Source organism: Perna viridis, chromosome 5 (genome assembly GCF_037379345.1).
Source record: "Perna viridis isolate PV_CMFRI_1.1 ecotype Kerala chromosome 5, ASM3737934v1, whole genome shotgun sequence".
Taxonomy (NCBI): Eukaryota; Metazoa; Mollusca; class Bivalvia; order Mytilida; family Mytilidae; genus Perna; species Perna viridis.
This window is the reverse complement of record NC_142449.1, coordinates 1,990,071-2,004,653: the sequence shown is the minus strand read 5'-3', so window position 1 is coordinate 2,004,653 and position 14,583 is coordinate 1,990,071. Positions and strand designations below refer to the sequence as shown.

General features: G+C 35.9%; 1 protein-coding gene and 1 long non-coding RNA gene across 2 annotated transcripts; one reads left to right on the top strand and one right to left on the bottom strand.

Moving 5' to 3' along the window:
• Nucleotides 1–1,720: 1,720 nt before the first annotated feature.
• Nucleotides 1,721–6,721, bottom strand: LOC148615573 (uncharacterized). Its single transcript, XR_015922016.1, has 4 exons — nt 6,533–6,721; nt 2,871–2,937; nt 2,142–2,215; nt 1,721–1,853 (listed from the first exon to the last, which is right to left on the bottom strand). It is a non-coding gene; the product is annotated as an uncharacterized LOC148615573 (long non-coding RNA).
• Nucleotides 6,722–12,175: 5,454 nt separating this feature from the next.
• LOC148615572 (protein CFDP2-like) lies at nt 12,176–14,378 on the top strand. Its single transcript, XM_088581673.1, has 3 exons — nt 12,176–13,066; nt 13,406–13,537; nt 14,295–14,378. Exons 1-3 carry the CDS (start codon nt 12,176–12,178, stop codon nt 14,376–14,378), a joined length of 1,107 nt encoding a protein of 368 aa, XP_088437799.1.
• The last annotated feature ends 205 nt before the right edge of the window (nt 14,379–14,583 follow it).

Sequence of the window (14,583 nt, the reverse complement as noted above, 5' to 3'; positions counted from 1 at the left end):
ATGCACATCTCCATATAGTGTCTTCATTTGTGCAAAGTTTCATTAAAATACATTTAGCAGTTTAGGAGTTGTGCTTACTAGAAATGTTCACCGACAGACAGAGTGATTACTATAACTTTATTTGCTGGGGTATAGAAATATATGGCTTGTTGAAAAATCGGAGTCTTCAACCTCGAGGTTTTCTTTGGGGAGTAACTTCCGATGTGATTGGGATGAGCCACTGTGCTGTTCTACCCAACTGTCAACGATTTTGGAAAAAAATATTAAAAGGCAATACAAATTTTGCTTTGTATGTGTGATATGCACAAACTGGTCACAAGTTTGGGGAACTACAACTTCTTTACAAAAAACAATGCACGTTTTTTGTTAGTATTTTCCGTTGCGCAATAAAACTTTTTTATGGCAGTAAAAGATTTGAGTTTCTCATTCAGCAAAGGAACAACTCAAATATGTATCTCGTTGGTTTTATCATTTTTTTTAAATCGCTGTAAAGTATATAATATAATAACATATACATGTAAGTTATTTTTTTTAAATTTTCAGATGGACGGAATATGTAGTGATTTTGATAGTTAGCCACTTTACTTAAAGTGTGTAAACTACACGCTTAGATTTAATTGATGCTGGTATAAACTGTCGGTGCACGGATAAGATTAACCCTTTATAAATCCTGTCTTAGTAATATCTTATAAAATTTTCGAAGATCACGTTATCAAGTTGATTTCGAACAATTCGTTTTCAGATAATCTTTTGTCATATTAAATATAAACTTTAAGAATATCCAAGCGATGAACATAAAATGAATGATACAATAAACACGAAATTATGATGAAATGAAAACAAAAGAAAAAAGAAGGGGGTGTGATACAAGGATAATAGGGTCAATAAATTTTGATTGCCACTGGAAATAGGGAGTGGTGGGTAGGGTCGGGTAATTTAGCATCTTGTGGCGGAGCGCAAAGGTTCCTACTCCGATTGAATACCACAAAGCGTTCTGCAACGTGCGAGGAGCGTGGTATCTTTCCCAACAAATTGCACTTATATGATGTGCAGTCGGGATTTCAGAATTTTTTAGCCTAACGATCCCAGAATGTAACATGCCAGGGTTAGCCCATGTACACCTGGGACACACAACCCTACTGCTCAGTGGGCAGAGCGCCCCGGCCCCCGGTCAAGGTTCTAAGCACTATTAAGTCGCCCTTTACAAAAATGAACAATTTACCTACAGGCTTCATAGTAAAACGATAGTAGAATGCATCGTTGTATGTGCCATCCTTTTTGTTGTTGAGTATTTTGAGTTGTTGATTTATTTTTAAGCGGTCGTTGGAACTGCAGTTTTGTAGTTACAATTTTAAATTCATGGGATTTTTTTTCTCCCACGGGATTTTAATTTCTCCATGGGATTTTTTTTCTCCCATGGGATATCTTGTGTTAAAATACAATGATAGTCATAGAGAGTGTATGCCTTACATATTCACTTAGTGAATTTTCCTCGTGCAGTATGAATAAAAAAGCAGAATGACTAAAAGAGAGAGGTTTTTTGTATTGTTTTGGGATGTTTTTGAAGTTTTTAATCATTTATAGCTTTGAAATGAAATCACTTTGAAAATTCACTTATCAACCACAAATGTAAAACAACGAAATAGAAAAAATTATTCAGACACTCTGACTATACATATGTTGTTTAAGAATATAAATTTAGAATGCTGTATGAGCAGTACTTTTATTTTGGTATTTAAATAAATTATAAAAATTCTGATGGAAGTCTAAATTCAGGTCCATAATCAGCTTTTTGGCACTTCTTTTTCTTCTTGGTCAGCTTCAACCTATGAAACATGCTTCCTTTCTAGTCTCTAGAATAAAACAAGTAAAAATCTTTATGCAAACAAAATATATAAAATACCATTTTATTTGTAATTAAAGTGATCTTATTTTTTCTTACTTGATGTATGTTCATTTCTAATATCAACAGCTGAAATTACTTGCAATCAGACATCTAAAAGATAACATGAACAGACAAACAGACACGCAGATAAAGTGCTTTCTATATAAGTTGGTGGCAGCACTTTTGATTTATTGTGCAAAGTATGAAGAACAGATGGACGGACACCAGTACAAAAATTCTGAAGAACAGTGTATACCTGATATGATTAGCTATCAAGTTTGCATATACCGAATTAGTCATTCACCACAGAGGCAAGCAGGTGGCTGGTCCCTGAAAAGGTGAAAAACAATTCTGCATGATAATACATATGGTACCTTTCAATTTAGTTGAATTAATTTTCATTGCAAGCATCCTTAAAGCAGTTATCTGGTAATGCACATAAGTAACATTCAATGTTAAGTCCAACATGCTGGGGGTAAGAATAATCAAAATTAATTTAGAGATTATGGAGAAAGCTGTCTTTGAACTTTCAAAAAATATAACAAGTTTAGTGTAGTCTGAGTTGCTCATTTGCTTTTGTTACTTTGTGTGTACGATTTTAGTTACTTTATGTTCTTTGTTGTGTATGTCTGTTTTCCATGTCTGGTCTTTGTCCCTGAATTACATTCCTTTGATTGCCGCTATTACATTGGTTCCCTTGATTACCTTTGAAACACAAGCTATGTTAGTGGTGCAGAAGAGCTTAAAAATAATGGTCCAGTTCAACTATAATTTTAGAATAGGACTTGACAAACTCTATTTGCAATTGAATATTCACATAATAAAGATATTTGTTTTTGGCTTAATCATATAACAAAAGCATCTGTATATAAAAAGAGATATCTCCTGATAGCAAGTAACAGTGATTTTTACCAGAACTTAACATCTAGCTAGAGACATAGTTGGTTTAATATTTAATTTTGCAAGTTCTTTATACGTCACTCACCTTTTATGAGTCATTACTAAGAATCCTTCCATGCATCCTCTAATCTCTCTTGAGCAACATAGAGCACCTTCAAAACAAAATTATACTTAGTATGCATTATTTCAAAATTAGATAATTTCAGATTCTGTATATAGACAGTAAAATGGAGTTGTAAACATGTAACTGAAACAGGGGCTGCACTGGCTTCCAAAATTCTGTCACCAATTGTTTTAATCAATGTTCAGAAATAAGAGCAAAAAGTGGTGCCAAAAAAAAAAATATTCCAATTTTTTTTAAAATATGACAGTACTAAGTCCACTATAGTCGGCGTCACATAAATAACATACTGTTAAAATTTGAATAAAAATATTTTCTACGACTTTATTGACACCTACCGTCGTTTAAATTGTCTTAAATGACTTGCTCATTCGTTAAGCCAAACGGCTTCTCCCTAAACATTGAATCGTTAAATTCCGGTCAGATTTTAATTCTAGGTGGCAATATTTACATTGTAAAAAGTCGGCCATGTTTACAGTGATCGGGTTGCTAGGAGATGTTGTTTACGTTTAAATGGTTTGTCCAAAAACCGAAGAACCCAGAATGCAATTCGGCGTTATTTCGGATATCTTGGATTTATTTTACGCGAACAACGTATAATACCGAGAAGTTGATCAAGCAGACGATTGTCACCGGAGTTCGACGGGAACTTACGCACTTCGTTTGTAAACAAATCGTCCCGTAAAAACCAACATGGCGGATATTAGTATGGGATTTTCCCGTAAGGATTTGTTACGCATGATTTAAGCTAATAAGCGACTTGTTTTTGAGAAGCTGTTTGGCTAAACGAATGAGCAAGTCATTTAAGACAATTTAAACGACGGTTGGTGTCAATAAAGTCGTAGAAAATATTTTTATTCAAATTTTAACAGTATGTTATTTATGTGACGCCGAGTATAATGAAAGTCCATGAGAAGAAAAAATGAAATCAGTACAAGTTACACTCAGGTGCCAAAAGTTTGTCAACTTTCACATGTACGCTAGTCCGGCCACGCCCCCTTTTAATTTTTCCGATACCGATAGTGACAATGTCAATGCATGTCAACTTTGTAATTGTTGGTTTAAAAATAGTAAAATAAGTAACTTTTACGGTGACTGGGTCAAAAATGACGTCATTTTCTTTGTTACGTCATTATTCGCGTGTTTTTAAACATGGGGAAGAGAGGTAAAGATCTTGATGTTCAAACCAAAGAAACCATTCTATCTATGGTTAGGAGTGGACTTAAGTCGTCTTAAGTGGCAGAAATCTTGGAGATACATAAGTCTACAGTTTCCAAAGTTTTGAAGAGGTATAGAGAACGTGGAAACAACGAAAACGCACCAAGGAAATGACATCCCAAACTTTTGACAGTTCGCGGAGAAAACGCATTGACAAGGATTGTAAAGAAAGGCCGCCGGAAATCTTTGAACGACATAACAGCGGAACTTAATAGTGATACACCTGTGAAACTGTCTCGTAGAACAGTTCAACGTGAATTGAAGAGGCTTGGGTATAATAGGAGGACAGTAGCGAAAAAAACTTGGAGTACGCGAGGTTAACAGGAAGAAACGCCTACAATTCTGTCGTGGAAAACTACATTGGACAGCTAACCGTAACTGGAAGAGTTATTTTCAGTGATGAGATGACTATTGTTATAAAACCGGATGGTAAAGTGAAGGTATGGAGAAAACAAAACGAAAAATGGCGTGGTTATCGTCTTGGATATCTGAATCAGGGCCCGACTCGTAGTCTGAAGCTTATGGTTTGGGGTACTATTACTTACTTCGGACGAGGACTGCTTGCATTCGTTGACGGAAATATGAATTCGGAGAAATATATCAAGACTTTAGATGACTTTTTATGGCCTGTTATCATTAAACACTTTCCGAATAATGACTTTCAGTTTATGGATGATAACTGTCCCGTGCACAGGTCCCGAGAAACCGAAGCTTGGAAGCAGCGAAATGGAATTCAACCGTTTTTCTGGCCACCACAGAGCCCGGACTTAAATCCGATTGAGAATGTTTGGCTGGTCTTGAAAAATCACATAAAAAGAAACATTTTTCACATTAAAGACACGGAGGACCTAAAACGCGAACTTCGGAAGGCCTGGAATAAGATCAGTGTGACATACCTGCAGAGCCTATACGGAACATTGCCGAAAAGTGTTAATGTCTAGATCTAAAGGATTTATTACAAAATATTGAAGTTTTATGTCATAAATAAAGGTATGATTTTTAATTTTTATTGTGACGTTTGTTGTTTACAATAACGCCATCTTGAAAAAAAGTTGACAAACTTGGTACCCGAGTGTATATCCCATATATATACAATCAGACCCATCGAAATTTTTTTAAGCACATCTGACATTTGGTCAGACACAAGGTGATGACTTGTCTGACCGAACGACAATTTGTCTGACCGAAAAAACTCTGAACAATTTATCGAAATATACTTTATTATTTTTTTCATTATTATTTTGACAATATAATGACCGCATGTTTCACATGTAAACGAGTCGCGAGACAACGGAAGGGACGATATATCAAGGGACGAAATGACATGTAGCGAATTAACCGGAAGTTACATATTATTGTTTACAATCAAATTGATTGACTATCTCGCTAGACTGTAGACTAATTCACGTAATTATTAAAACGTTCTAGTTTTATTATTCACAAAAACCACTTCAGTTTTGAGAAAATCTTCTTTAACGTAAGGAAAAAACATCGGACACCCGGGCCGACAAGCAACGTGTATTTACCGGACCCGGGACAATTTTACCGGACAGGTCCGACGGTCCGGCAGGTTTCGATTGGTCTGTACAATTTCCTAATCGTAACACAATTTCTCTTCAAACACAAGAAATCTTACACCCCAATTCCCACTAATGAAAACTTGCATCCAATCTTCAGTATGTGATGGACAGGTTGAAAAACTAAACTAGTATTTTTATATTTAAAATGCTAAAATCAAAACTCTGTACTACATTTGGGTCTAGAAGCACTGAATCTATTATGGTTTCAAATAATAATATCTATATTGTTAATTTCAAATTTAAAGCCTTTCTGAATTGTTAATACAGAAGATTAACAACATAAACAAGTTACATTTGTACCCATAACTATCCATATCTACATTTTCACAAAAAAACCCATTTGTACTGTATCTTATGTGAGAAAGTACCTACCTCTATCTAGTTTGTCTTACTGCGTGCACAGATAAACTTATGGAATATATACAAAATGTGTTATTCAAGCACTCAAAAATGGTCATTGCTTCTACTGTTTTAGTCACATTTTTCACTTGATATTTATTCCATCACTTGTAGAAGAATTACCATTACATAAATAATAATCATTGCTTAAAATATGCGAACTATAAAGTTTTACTCTGCCACATTTGTCCAAAAAATGGCAAAATATTGAAAAAAAATTCCAACAAAAAAGGGGTGTCTAATCCAAAAGCCATCATGTTTACACGGTTTTAGTAAACATTATCTGGAAGTGAGACCTGCTCTTGTTGTCCAGTACATACAGCCCCACTTGTAGCAGTAAAATGGTTATGACTGAGTGATCCTTCAACTCGCGTTTATTTCGGTTTAGTAAACGACAATATCGAATACTCGGGAATGAATGATACTAACCTGTTTCTATTTTGGAAAGAGCGAGTTTAAAATATTAATTGCATCCAAGATTTTGAAAGCAGTGAAAGTTCTCATTCTCGCGTGCTTATTCTCATGCGAAGAGTTTCTCAATGAGTTTGGAAATACAGGGGAAAGAAACGAATTATGGTGTAATGTGACAAGTTATGATTTGACCACGGACCAAAGGGTAACAACACATGGAAACGATCTATCGCGCGCCACATTATTAATCGTAAGTACATTTTTTTATCAGGCTTTCTAAAAATCAGACAGCACGTCAAAAACCAACCTAATTTAATTTTATTTCTTGTTTAGAAACAGTTACTGATCACATAACCAGACTTAGTTTTTTTATTTGTTTGTTGCGCTAAATAGAGAAAAAGTATGTACAAAAATGTAGATTGTAAATGAAATTTGCACAGAAGCATCGTTTGTTTCGTAGGTTTTTCTTTACCGTGAATTACTTTTTATCCAACATGAATCACTTCTCCATTAGCAGTGTCTGAATTTTATGTTGACTGGTACTTAACATTTGATCTAAACGGAACCTTTCAGGGCTCTCCTAAGTGTTATTTGTACAAATTTGTTGTTGGATTTGTACCAAGTCTGCAAAAATATTTAACAAAACGGACTTATTACAAAAAAAAATGCCTTATTAGATGTAAACTAAGATAATCATCACATTCCTTGTTTGTTGAAACTTGGCGTTACTATGGTATAGAGATGTCAAATAGATAGTGTACTTCGCCCCTGGGCCGGGATTACCTACTTACGGTCGGCTATGCAATACACACGAGTGTCAAGCGAATTCGCAAGGGGTCAGTGGATACGGTTTTGTAAAATAAATGTAAACACCCTGCACCGACAGTGTGACATACATGTAATTAATGGTCCAATGCACTTCATATTGTTTCTTATATTCTGCGTACGTGCATAAATCAGTCTTTATGCCTCTGTTTTCCGTGGTTCGTTTAACATACTTCAAGTAATCAAAAAACTATTTTTTCTACTAAAACGGGTCAGATATGTTTCATTCACATTAATGCTGTGGCCAGAAATGTTTGTCCATGGCCAGACTGAAATCGACACTAATCGTTTACATCAACTTTAAATAAATTAATAACTATTCTAGCTGTACATGTATCTAAACTTGGATTGTGATTAATATTTGACACAGAGTAATAGAATATCAAAATCACACTATCCCATATTTTTCCCAATTCCTGAGTGCACATCTGAAAATAGATAACTGAAATCTGATACAACAAAATTATGAATAAATTGTAAAAAATCTACTGTACAAATACAATAATCAACCACACTCGAGTTCTTACATGTTAGTCTGCCCCCATCTTTTTTATCTTTACCTAATCGACCGTTCACTAAGTACAAATTATTACCTTTACAGAGCTGGAGAAGTTTATTTCCAGAATTATTTTTTATTTTATCCATGCTAACTCTGATGTTTAAAGATTCTAAAATATCAGTTTCAAAATTTATGTCATCAAAAATATCAGGTTCATGTACGTTTACATCGAATTCTATGAATTCAGCTTCGGATGCTGTTCTGCTATTAAAATCACCCATGAGACACGTATGTTTATAACTATTCGAGAAATGACGTACCTCTTCTTCAATTTTGTCATATGTGTCGGGTTTAAGATAAGGCGAACCTTCTGGTGGAATATAGATATTACTGAGGACCAGGTCCTCGTCAGAGGTCAATAATTTTGATGAAATTTTGAACCATAGTGTATAATCTGAGTAATTTTCGAGAACATCGATAAGATTTTCTAGCGATTCTTTAAAAGCAAGTAACATACCACCTGATTTTTTATTACAGATTTTTCTATTTTTTACTTTTATAATGTAGCCCGGTATATGTATATGGTCAAGATCGTCCGTCTTTGTTTCTTGTAAGCAAATAACGTCATTCATGAAAATTAATTCAATAAACTCTGGACAATTTAATCTTTGTTTGATGCCACAACAATTCAAACATAAAATGTTTATTTTTTGTTTTTCTAGATCGTTACCAGACAACAGGGAAACATCATTTTGGGTCTCGTTAATATCAAATGAGTCGGAAAAAGAAATCGTTAAGTTTGATCGATCGTTAGAATTTAAATCATTATATGTTGCGGACGGTGTGATATCAATGTTCATCTTATTATAGAACTGCCCCGTTTCATTTAGATACCATAGTTCATTTTCGAGTAATGAAAAATATTCATGCAGACTATAAAAAATACAAATACAAGTTACATAAACAGTTACTACAACACATGGATTCAAAAGTGTCATTTGCATCAATATTTACAATACAATTCAAATTTAAATTCAAGTTTGACATAAATTCGGGTTGTTCCCCGTGGCAACCCTAGTATACATTGTCCGGATTCGGTGAACTATCCGATTGTCGCTGCCTCTTGTAAGGTCTATCACCTTCTTTAGGGGTACTTAACAGGCGGTCTCTATACGGATAACCCGGCTCGGCAACAAGTTTCAAATTATTTATTGTTTCATCATTTTGAGAACTGTTATTTTCACCAATGTATTGTTCTCCGTCAATGAAAAGTTTGTCTCGAATCAAGGCCACTCTTTTCCCTTGACGCCGTGCCTCTTTTTGGACGGGGTACAATTTCGTACGGCGATCCTCTACATCTTTTGGGAACTGCTGGTGAACGCCATATGGAGTGTTCTTTAGCCAGGTTGCCTGCTCAAGAATATGGCTAAGGTCTTTGTGATAAATGAACCTGGCGACTATGGGTCGTATTTTCCCTTGAACCCTTTTCCCGAACCGATGAGTATTGCCAATCTCCACGTGGTAGTCGATTCCGAGTTGTTCCTGGAGAAATATTCTAAGTTTTCAGAGGCAGATCAAGAGATTTACAAAATAGCAGCTGACATAGGACCCTGAATTTACACAAGAAAATTATGAAAATGATACATTCTATTCACTTTTGTCGAAATATGTGAAGCAACTATTTGTTTGATTATTTCTTATGCACAAATGTCACATTAAAAAATCAATTTATAAGGGGACCAAGGACAGCCGCCATAAAACCTGGTTTAATCCTCAATGTCCAAAGGAAATGCCTGTACCGAGTGACGATGACCATTGCAATGGTTGCAAACTTTCCGGTTGTACTTTGACAATACCATTTAAATTTTATGCAGACTTTTCATTTTGACTCTTATATAGAGTTTATCACTTCGATAACTTTGTTAATAACCATTCATTTGTTATGGACAAATATTCATGTTTGTCTCTCACCCTTTGTTTTACGGTAATATTCTACACATAGCACGGAAATCTCGATACTCGCCCAATAAATAAACTAACCGTTGAATAGGCTTATTCGTAAGAGATATAATGTTATGATATTCTTATGAGATCTTTAAATATGACATTTTTTTGGGTATTTCATTGATTCGCTCATGGAGTCTTTAAATAGAAATTGGACCACTATAGGAGAGTTCGCCAATCTCATTAATGATGTCATATTCACTAATTTGCATATCATTAAGTGTCAAATTGGTTGGCAAATAATCAACGAAATAAACAATTAGCAAATTCATGATTAGAATGCCAATTTTCAAAACTTTATAACTTTGTTATTTTATATCCAACTTTGGTTCTGTAAAATGTTTCATTTAGATAAAATAATTCATATTTTGTGTGAAAATTTTTTACTCTTTTACTTAAAAAATAAATTTGAAATGATATTTATATGTAAACCTCTATTATCATTAAAAATTATTTTAAAATTTTTATGCTCACATAGTCTAATTACTGAATATTTATTTTAAAATTCCGTGGATAAAAAGAGTACTATTGGCAGTGAAGAGAACCAAAAGATTTTTTTTCAATTATCTTAAAAAACGAAAATGTTATGATGATATAAAGTTGATGCCCCATGCCACTCAAGGGATTTTTTGCCAACCAAATCCAAATCACAGGTAAGTGATGACATCACGAAGAACTCTCCTATATTTTAAAACAGTTTTTGGCATGACATGGGTTGTGTCCTTATTGTTCTATTTTATGAAATATTTGATATCACTACCTTTTACAGGTAAACTGACACAATTAGTGCCAGTCTTTTTAAGCGCAATTCAACCACGGGGAAATATGTAGGGACAATTAAACTAGTTTTTATCCAATTGGCGCAAAAGTTGAATCGAAAAACGCGCAATGTAAACTTTCATTGAACTTCAAACAAACACAACAAAGAACATAAAGTAACTAAATCATACATACAAAGTAACAAAAGTAAATGAGCAACTCGGACTCCACTAAAAACTGGGAGCATGGACCAGGTGTTAAGAATCGTCGTTTAAAATAAAACAAGCTGTTAATACCATATGTGTTTTTTTTAGACTTGACATGTATACATTTTTTGGTTTGTAATGAGCGCCCCTTACAAAAGTCTTGATTAGTAGATATAGGCAGAGCCAGCTTTCGTGAAACCTTACCGACGACCTCCGGCAAATATGTTCTACTACATGTAACAGCCAAGCGGCTGTATAAATTCCCTGGCTCACTCTCATACAAATGTACCCTATGTGGGTCTGAGAGTATTAAACACGCTAAAGTAAGTCAATGTACCGAAGAGTGAAACCAATCTGGATCGGACCCCCTCTTTTAATGTAATATGACTCTTCCCCTGATTTTGCAATGCTTTAAATAAATGAGGTCTTTCACATATGACTGGTTTATTAGGTATACAGTATATTATAACAACTCTTAGAGAAAAGTAGATCGATATTCTTGCTAAAAAGTGTGTGATACTTTAATTCTTTTAGTAGTTTCTATGGAACGCCTAAGTGTGTTGGTGGCTTAAAAACCACAGGGTAGTGATATGCGTCTAGTGCAGTAGTGATCGAACGTCTCTAGATCGCTACTGACGCTGGCTAGTCTACTTGTAGACGAAAAGGGGAGCAGCGTAAGGAGAAGCCTTCCTCTGCCAGTACATAGCATCTACACTACCAAGACTCCTTCAATTTGCCTCCCCGAGGTAACACACGGTAACTTGGGTCTAGTACTCAAGGCTAACATGAAGGGGATCTCGGAGTAACAAGGACCCTAGAGGTGCAGAGTGCAGGCCCACCGGCGCGTGGAACACGCCCTGGCTCTCACCAACCTTGCCCCACCTATGGGTTAAATAGATTGCTGCCTTGTGATGGACTGTTGAGTCAAAGGCTACGGGAGACAACCCAGACAGAAAACGATGGTCAGACTGGGATCAAACCTTTGAAAGGGAACCTGTCTAGGAGAGGAAACTCTGATGTAAAACCCGGCTAGAAAGAAGTCGTCACCCATGGTAGAGAACCTATCTAGGAGAGCTAACTCTGATACAAAAGCATGTGAGGGACTTGCTGACCACCACATTAAAATAAAGCTGAAGCTAGAGGGCCAACCCCCACTAGTGGATACAAATGGTTACAGAAACGATTACAGTAAAAGTCATTCCTCGGACTCGTCAACGACTAGAGAAAGAGGACCAAACCAAACATCGAGGACAGTAAATGACGCGAAAGCCGATGAAGTTGTTCTCACCAAAACAACCAACAACCATAGGCACTTGGAATGTTAGAACAATGTATCAAAGTGGCAAAAGCTTGCAAATTGCGAACGAAATGGATAGATACAATATCGAAATTCTAGGACTCAGCGAAGTAAGATGGAATACAGCTGGAATGACAACACTATCTTCAGGTCATACGGTCATATTCTCAGGAAATCCAAATGAAGACGACATACATGACAAAGGCGTGGGATTCATGCTTACAAAGAAAACCAAGAAATCGCTTTTGGAGTGGAATCCAATATCTGCAAGAGTGATATCAGCTAGATTTGACACTCGATTCCAGAAAACAACATTTATACAGGTGTATGCACCAACAAACACCGCAGACGAAGATGATAAAAATGACTTCTACAACTTATTACAATCAGTTGTTGATGCCGTTCCTAAAAGAGACATCCTTATCATCTTAGGAGATCTGAATGCCAAAGTAGGTGATGACAGAGGAGGTAGAGAAAGGGAGATAGGACCACATGGAATAGGGCAAATGAATGAGAACGGAGAGATGTTTGCTGACTTTTGCGCTATAAACAGTCTAGTAATTGGCGGTACTTGGTTTCCACATAAATCTTGTCATAAAACCACCTGGATTTCACCATCTGGAGACACTGAAAACCAAATAGACCACATAACAATAAGCCGTCGATGGAGATCTTCATTACAAGATGTACGAACAAAACGTGGAGCAGACGCAGCATCAGATCACCACCTTGTAATTGGAAAAATTAAACTCAAGCTTTTAACAACAAAGAAAAGAGAGACTACAAAAAGGAAGTTTAATGTTGAGAAGTTTAAAGATCAGAAAGTGAAAGAAAACTTCCAAATTACACTCAGGAACAGATTTAGTACTTTATTAGATCTTGACAACGAAGAAATGAACAATGATATTGATGACATCTGGAACTCAACAAAGACAGCCATTCTGGAAGCATGCGAAGAAACAGTTGGTTTCATTCAAGTGAAAAGAAAGAAATGGATGTCAGATCAAACATGGGATACAATATCTGAAAGAAGGGAAATAAAAGAAAAGTTGATGAGTGCCAAAACCAGACAGCAAAAGAAAAACCTGCAAGACCTTTACAGCGCAAAAGACAGAGAAGTGAAGAAAAGCTGTAAAAGAGATTAAAGAAACCATGCTGAAAAGTTAGCAGTAGAAGCTGAAAACGCCTGCTTAAAAGGAGACATCAAAACATTGTATAACATCACAAGACAACTCAGTGGAAAGATCTCTCAAAATGAAAATTTACCAGTCAAAGATAAAAACAACAATACCCTCACAAAGCTAGAAGATCAGCTTGACAGATGGAAAGAACACTTTAGTGAGGTATTGAACAGACCACCACCAACAAATCCACCAATACTTGAAGAAGGTCCAACACTTAACATTGAGACTGACAACATTACCGAAAATGAAGTAAGAAAAGCCCTAAAACATCTTAAGAATGGGAAAGCAGCGGGAATCGATGGCATACCACCAGAAGCCCTCAAGTCCATGAATGACACTACCATTCAATATCTTCTTGGGCTATTAAACCAGATATGGGAAAAAGAAAAAAATCCAAAAGACTGGCAAAAGGGACTCTTGGTAAAACTACCTAAAAAGGGGGACAAATCCAATTGCAATAACTGTAGAGGAATAACTCTTTTGTCCATTCCTAGTAAAATCCTATGCAGTATAATCTTACAAAGAATGAAAGAAGAGATTGATAGCAAGCTGAGAGATGAACAAGCTGGATTTAGACAAGAACGATCATGTGTCGACCAGATTGCTACACTCAGAATAATTTTTGAGCAAACGATCGAATGGCAGTCATCCCTATATCTAAACTTTATTGACTTCCAGAAAGCATTTGACAGCATAGATCATCAGGTCTTGTGGAACATTCTAGGACACTATGGGATTCCTCCTAAGATTATTTCCATGATTAAGTTACTGTATGAAGAATTCTCTTGTCAGGTCATACATGCTGGTACATTGACGGATCCTTTCCCTGTAACAACTGGCGTAAGGCAAGAATGCATTCTCTCTCCCCTTCTCTTTCTCATAGTCATCGACTGGATAGCAACAACAGCTTACAACGACCCTCATGGTATACAATGGACACTAACATCTCGTCTAGAAGACCTCGAATTTGCAGATTACATATGCACACTATCGCACCGTCTTCAAGATTCCCAACACCAGGTCAACCATCTCGAAGAAACAGCTAAAAGAACAGGACTGTATATCAACACAGCCAAAACCAAAGCCATGAGAATCCAACAAAACCAGATGGATCCAATATTGGTAAATAACCAACAGATAGAGAATGTAGATAAATTTACGTACCTTGGAAGTGTCATGAGTACAACTGGAGGCACTGACGAAGATGTACAAGCCAGAAAGATGAAAGCATTACAGGCTTTTTCCATTCTTAAGCCAGTATGGAAAAGTAGAACACTGAGAATGGCTACTAAGAT

Excerpts from the sequence above, each read along its gene's own strand:
- LOC148615572 (XM_088581673.1), top strand. The coding sequence starts at position 12,176 with ATGGATAGATACAATATCGAAATTCTAGGACTCAGCGAAGTAAGATGG. Across the intron at positions 13,067-13,405 it reads TGGAAGCATGCGAAGAAACA|CTAGAAGATCAGCTTGACAG; the intron begins GTTGGTTTCATT and ends ACCCTCACAAAG. Across the intron at positions 13,538-14,294 it reads ACAACATTACCGAAAATGAA|ATTCCCAACACCAGGTCAAC; the intron begins GTAAGAAAAGCC and ends ACCGTCTTCAAG.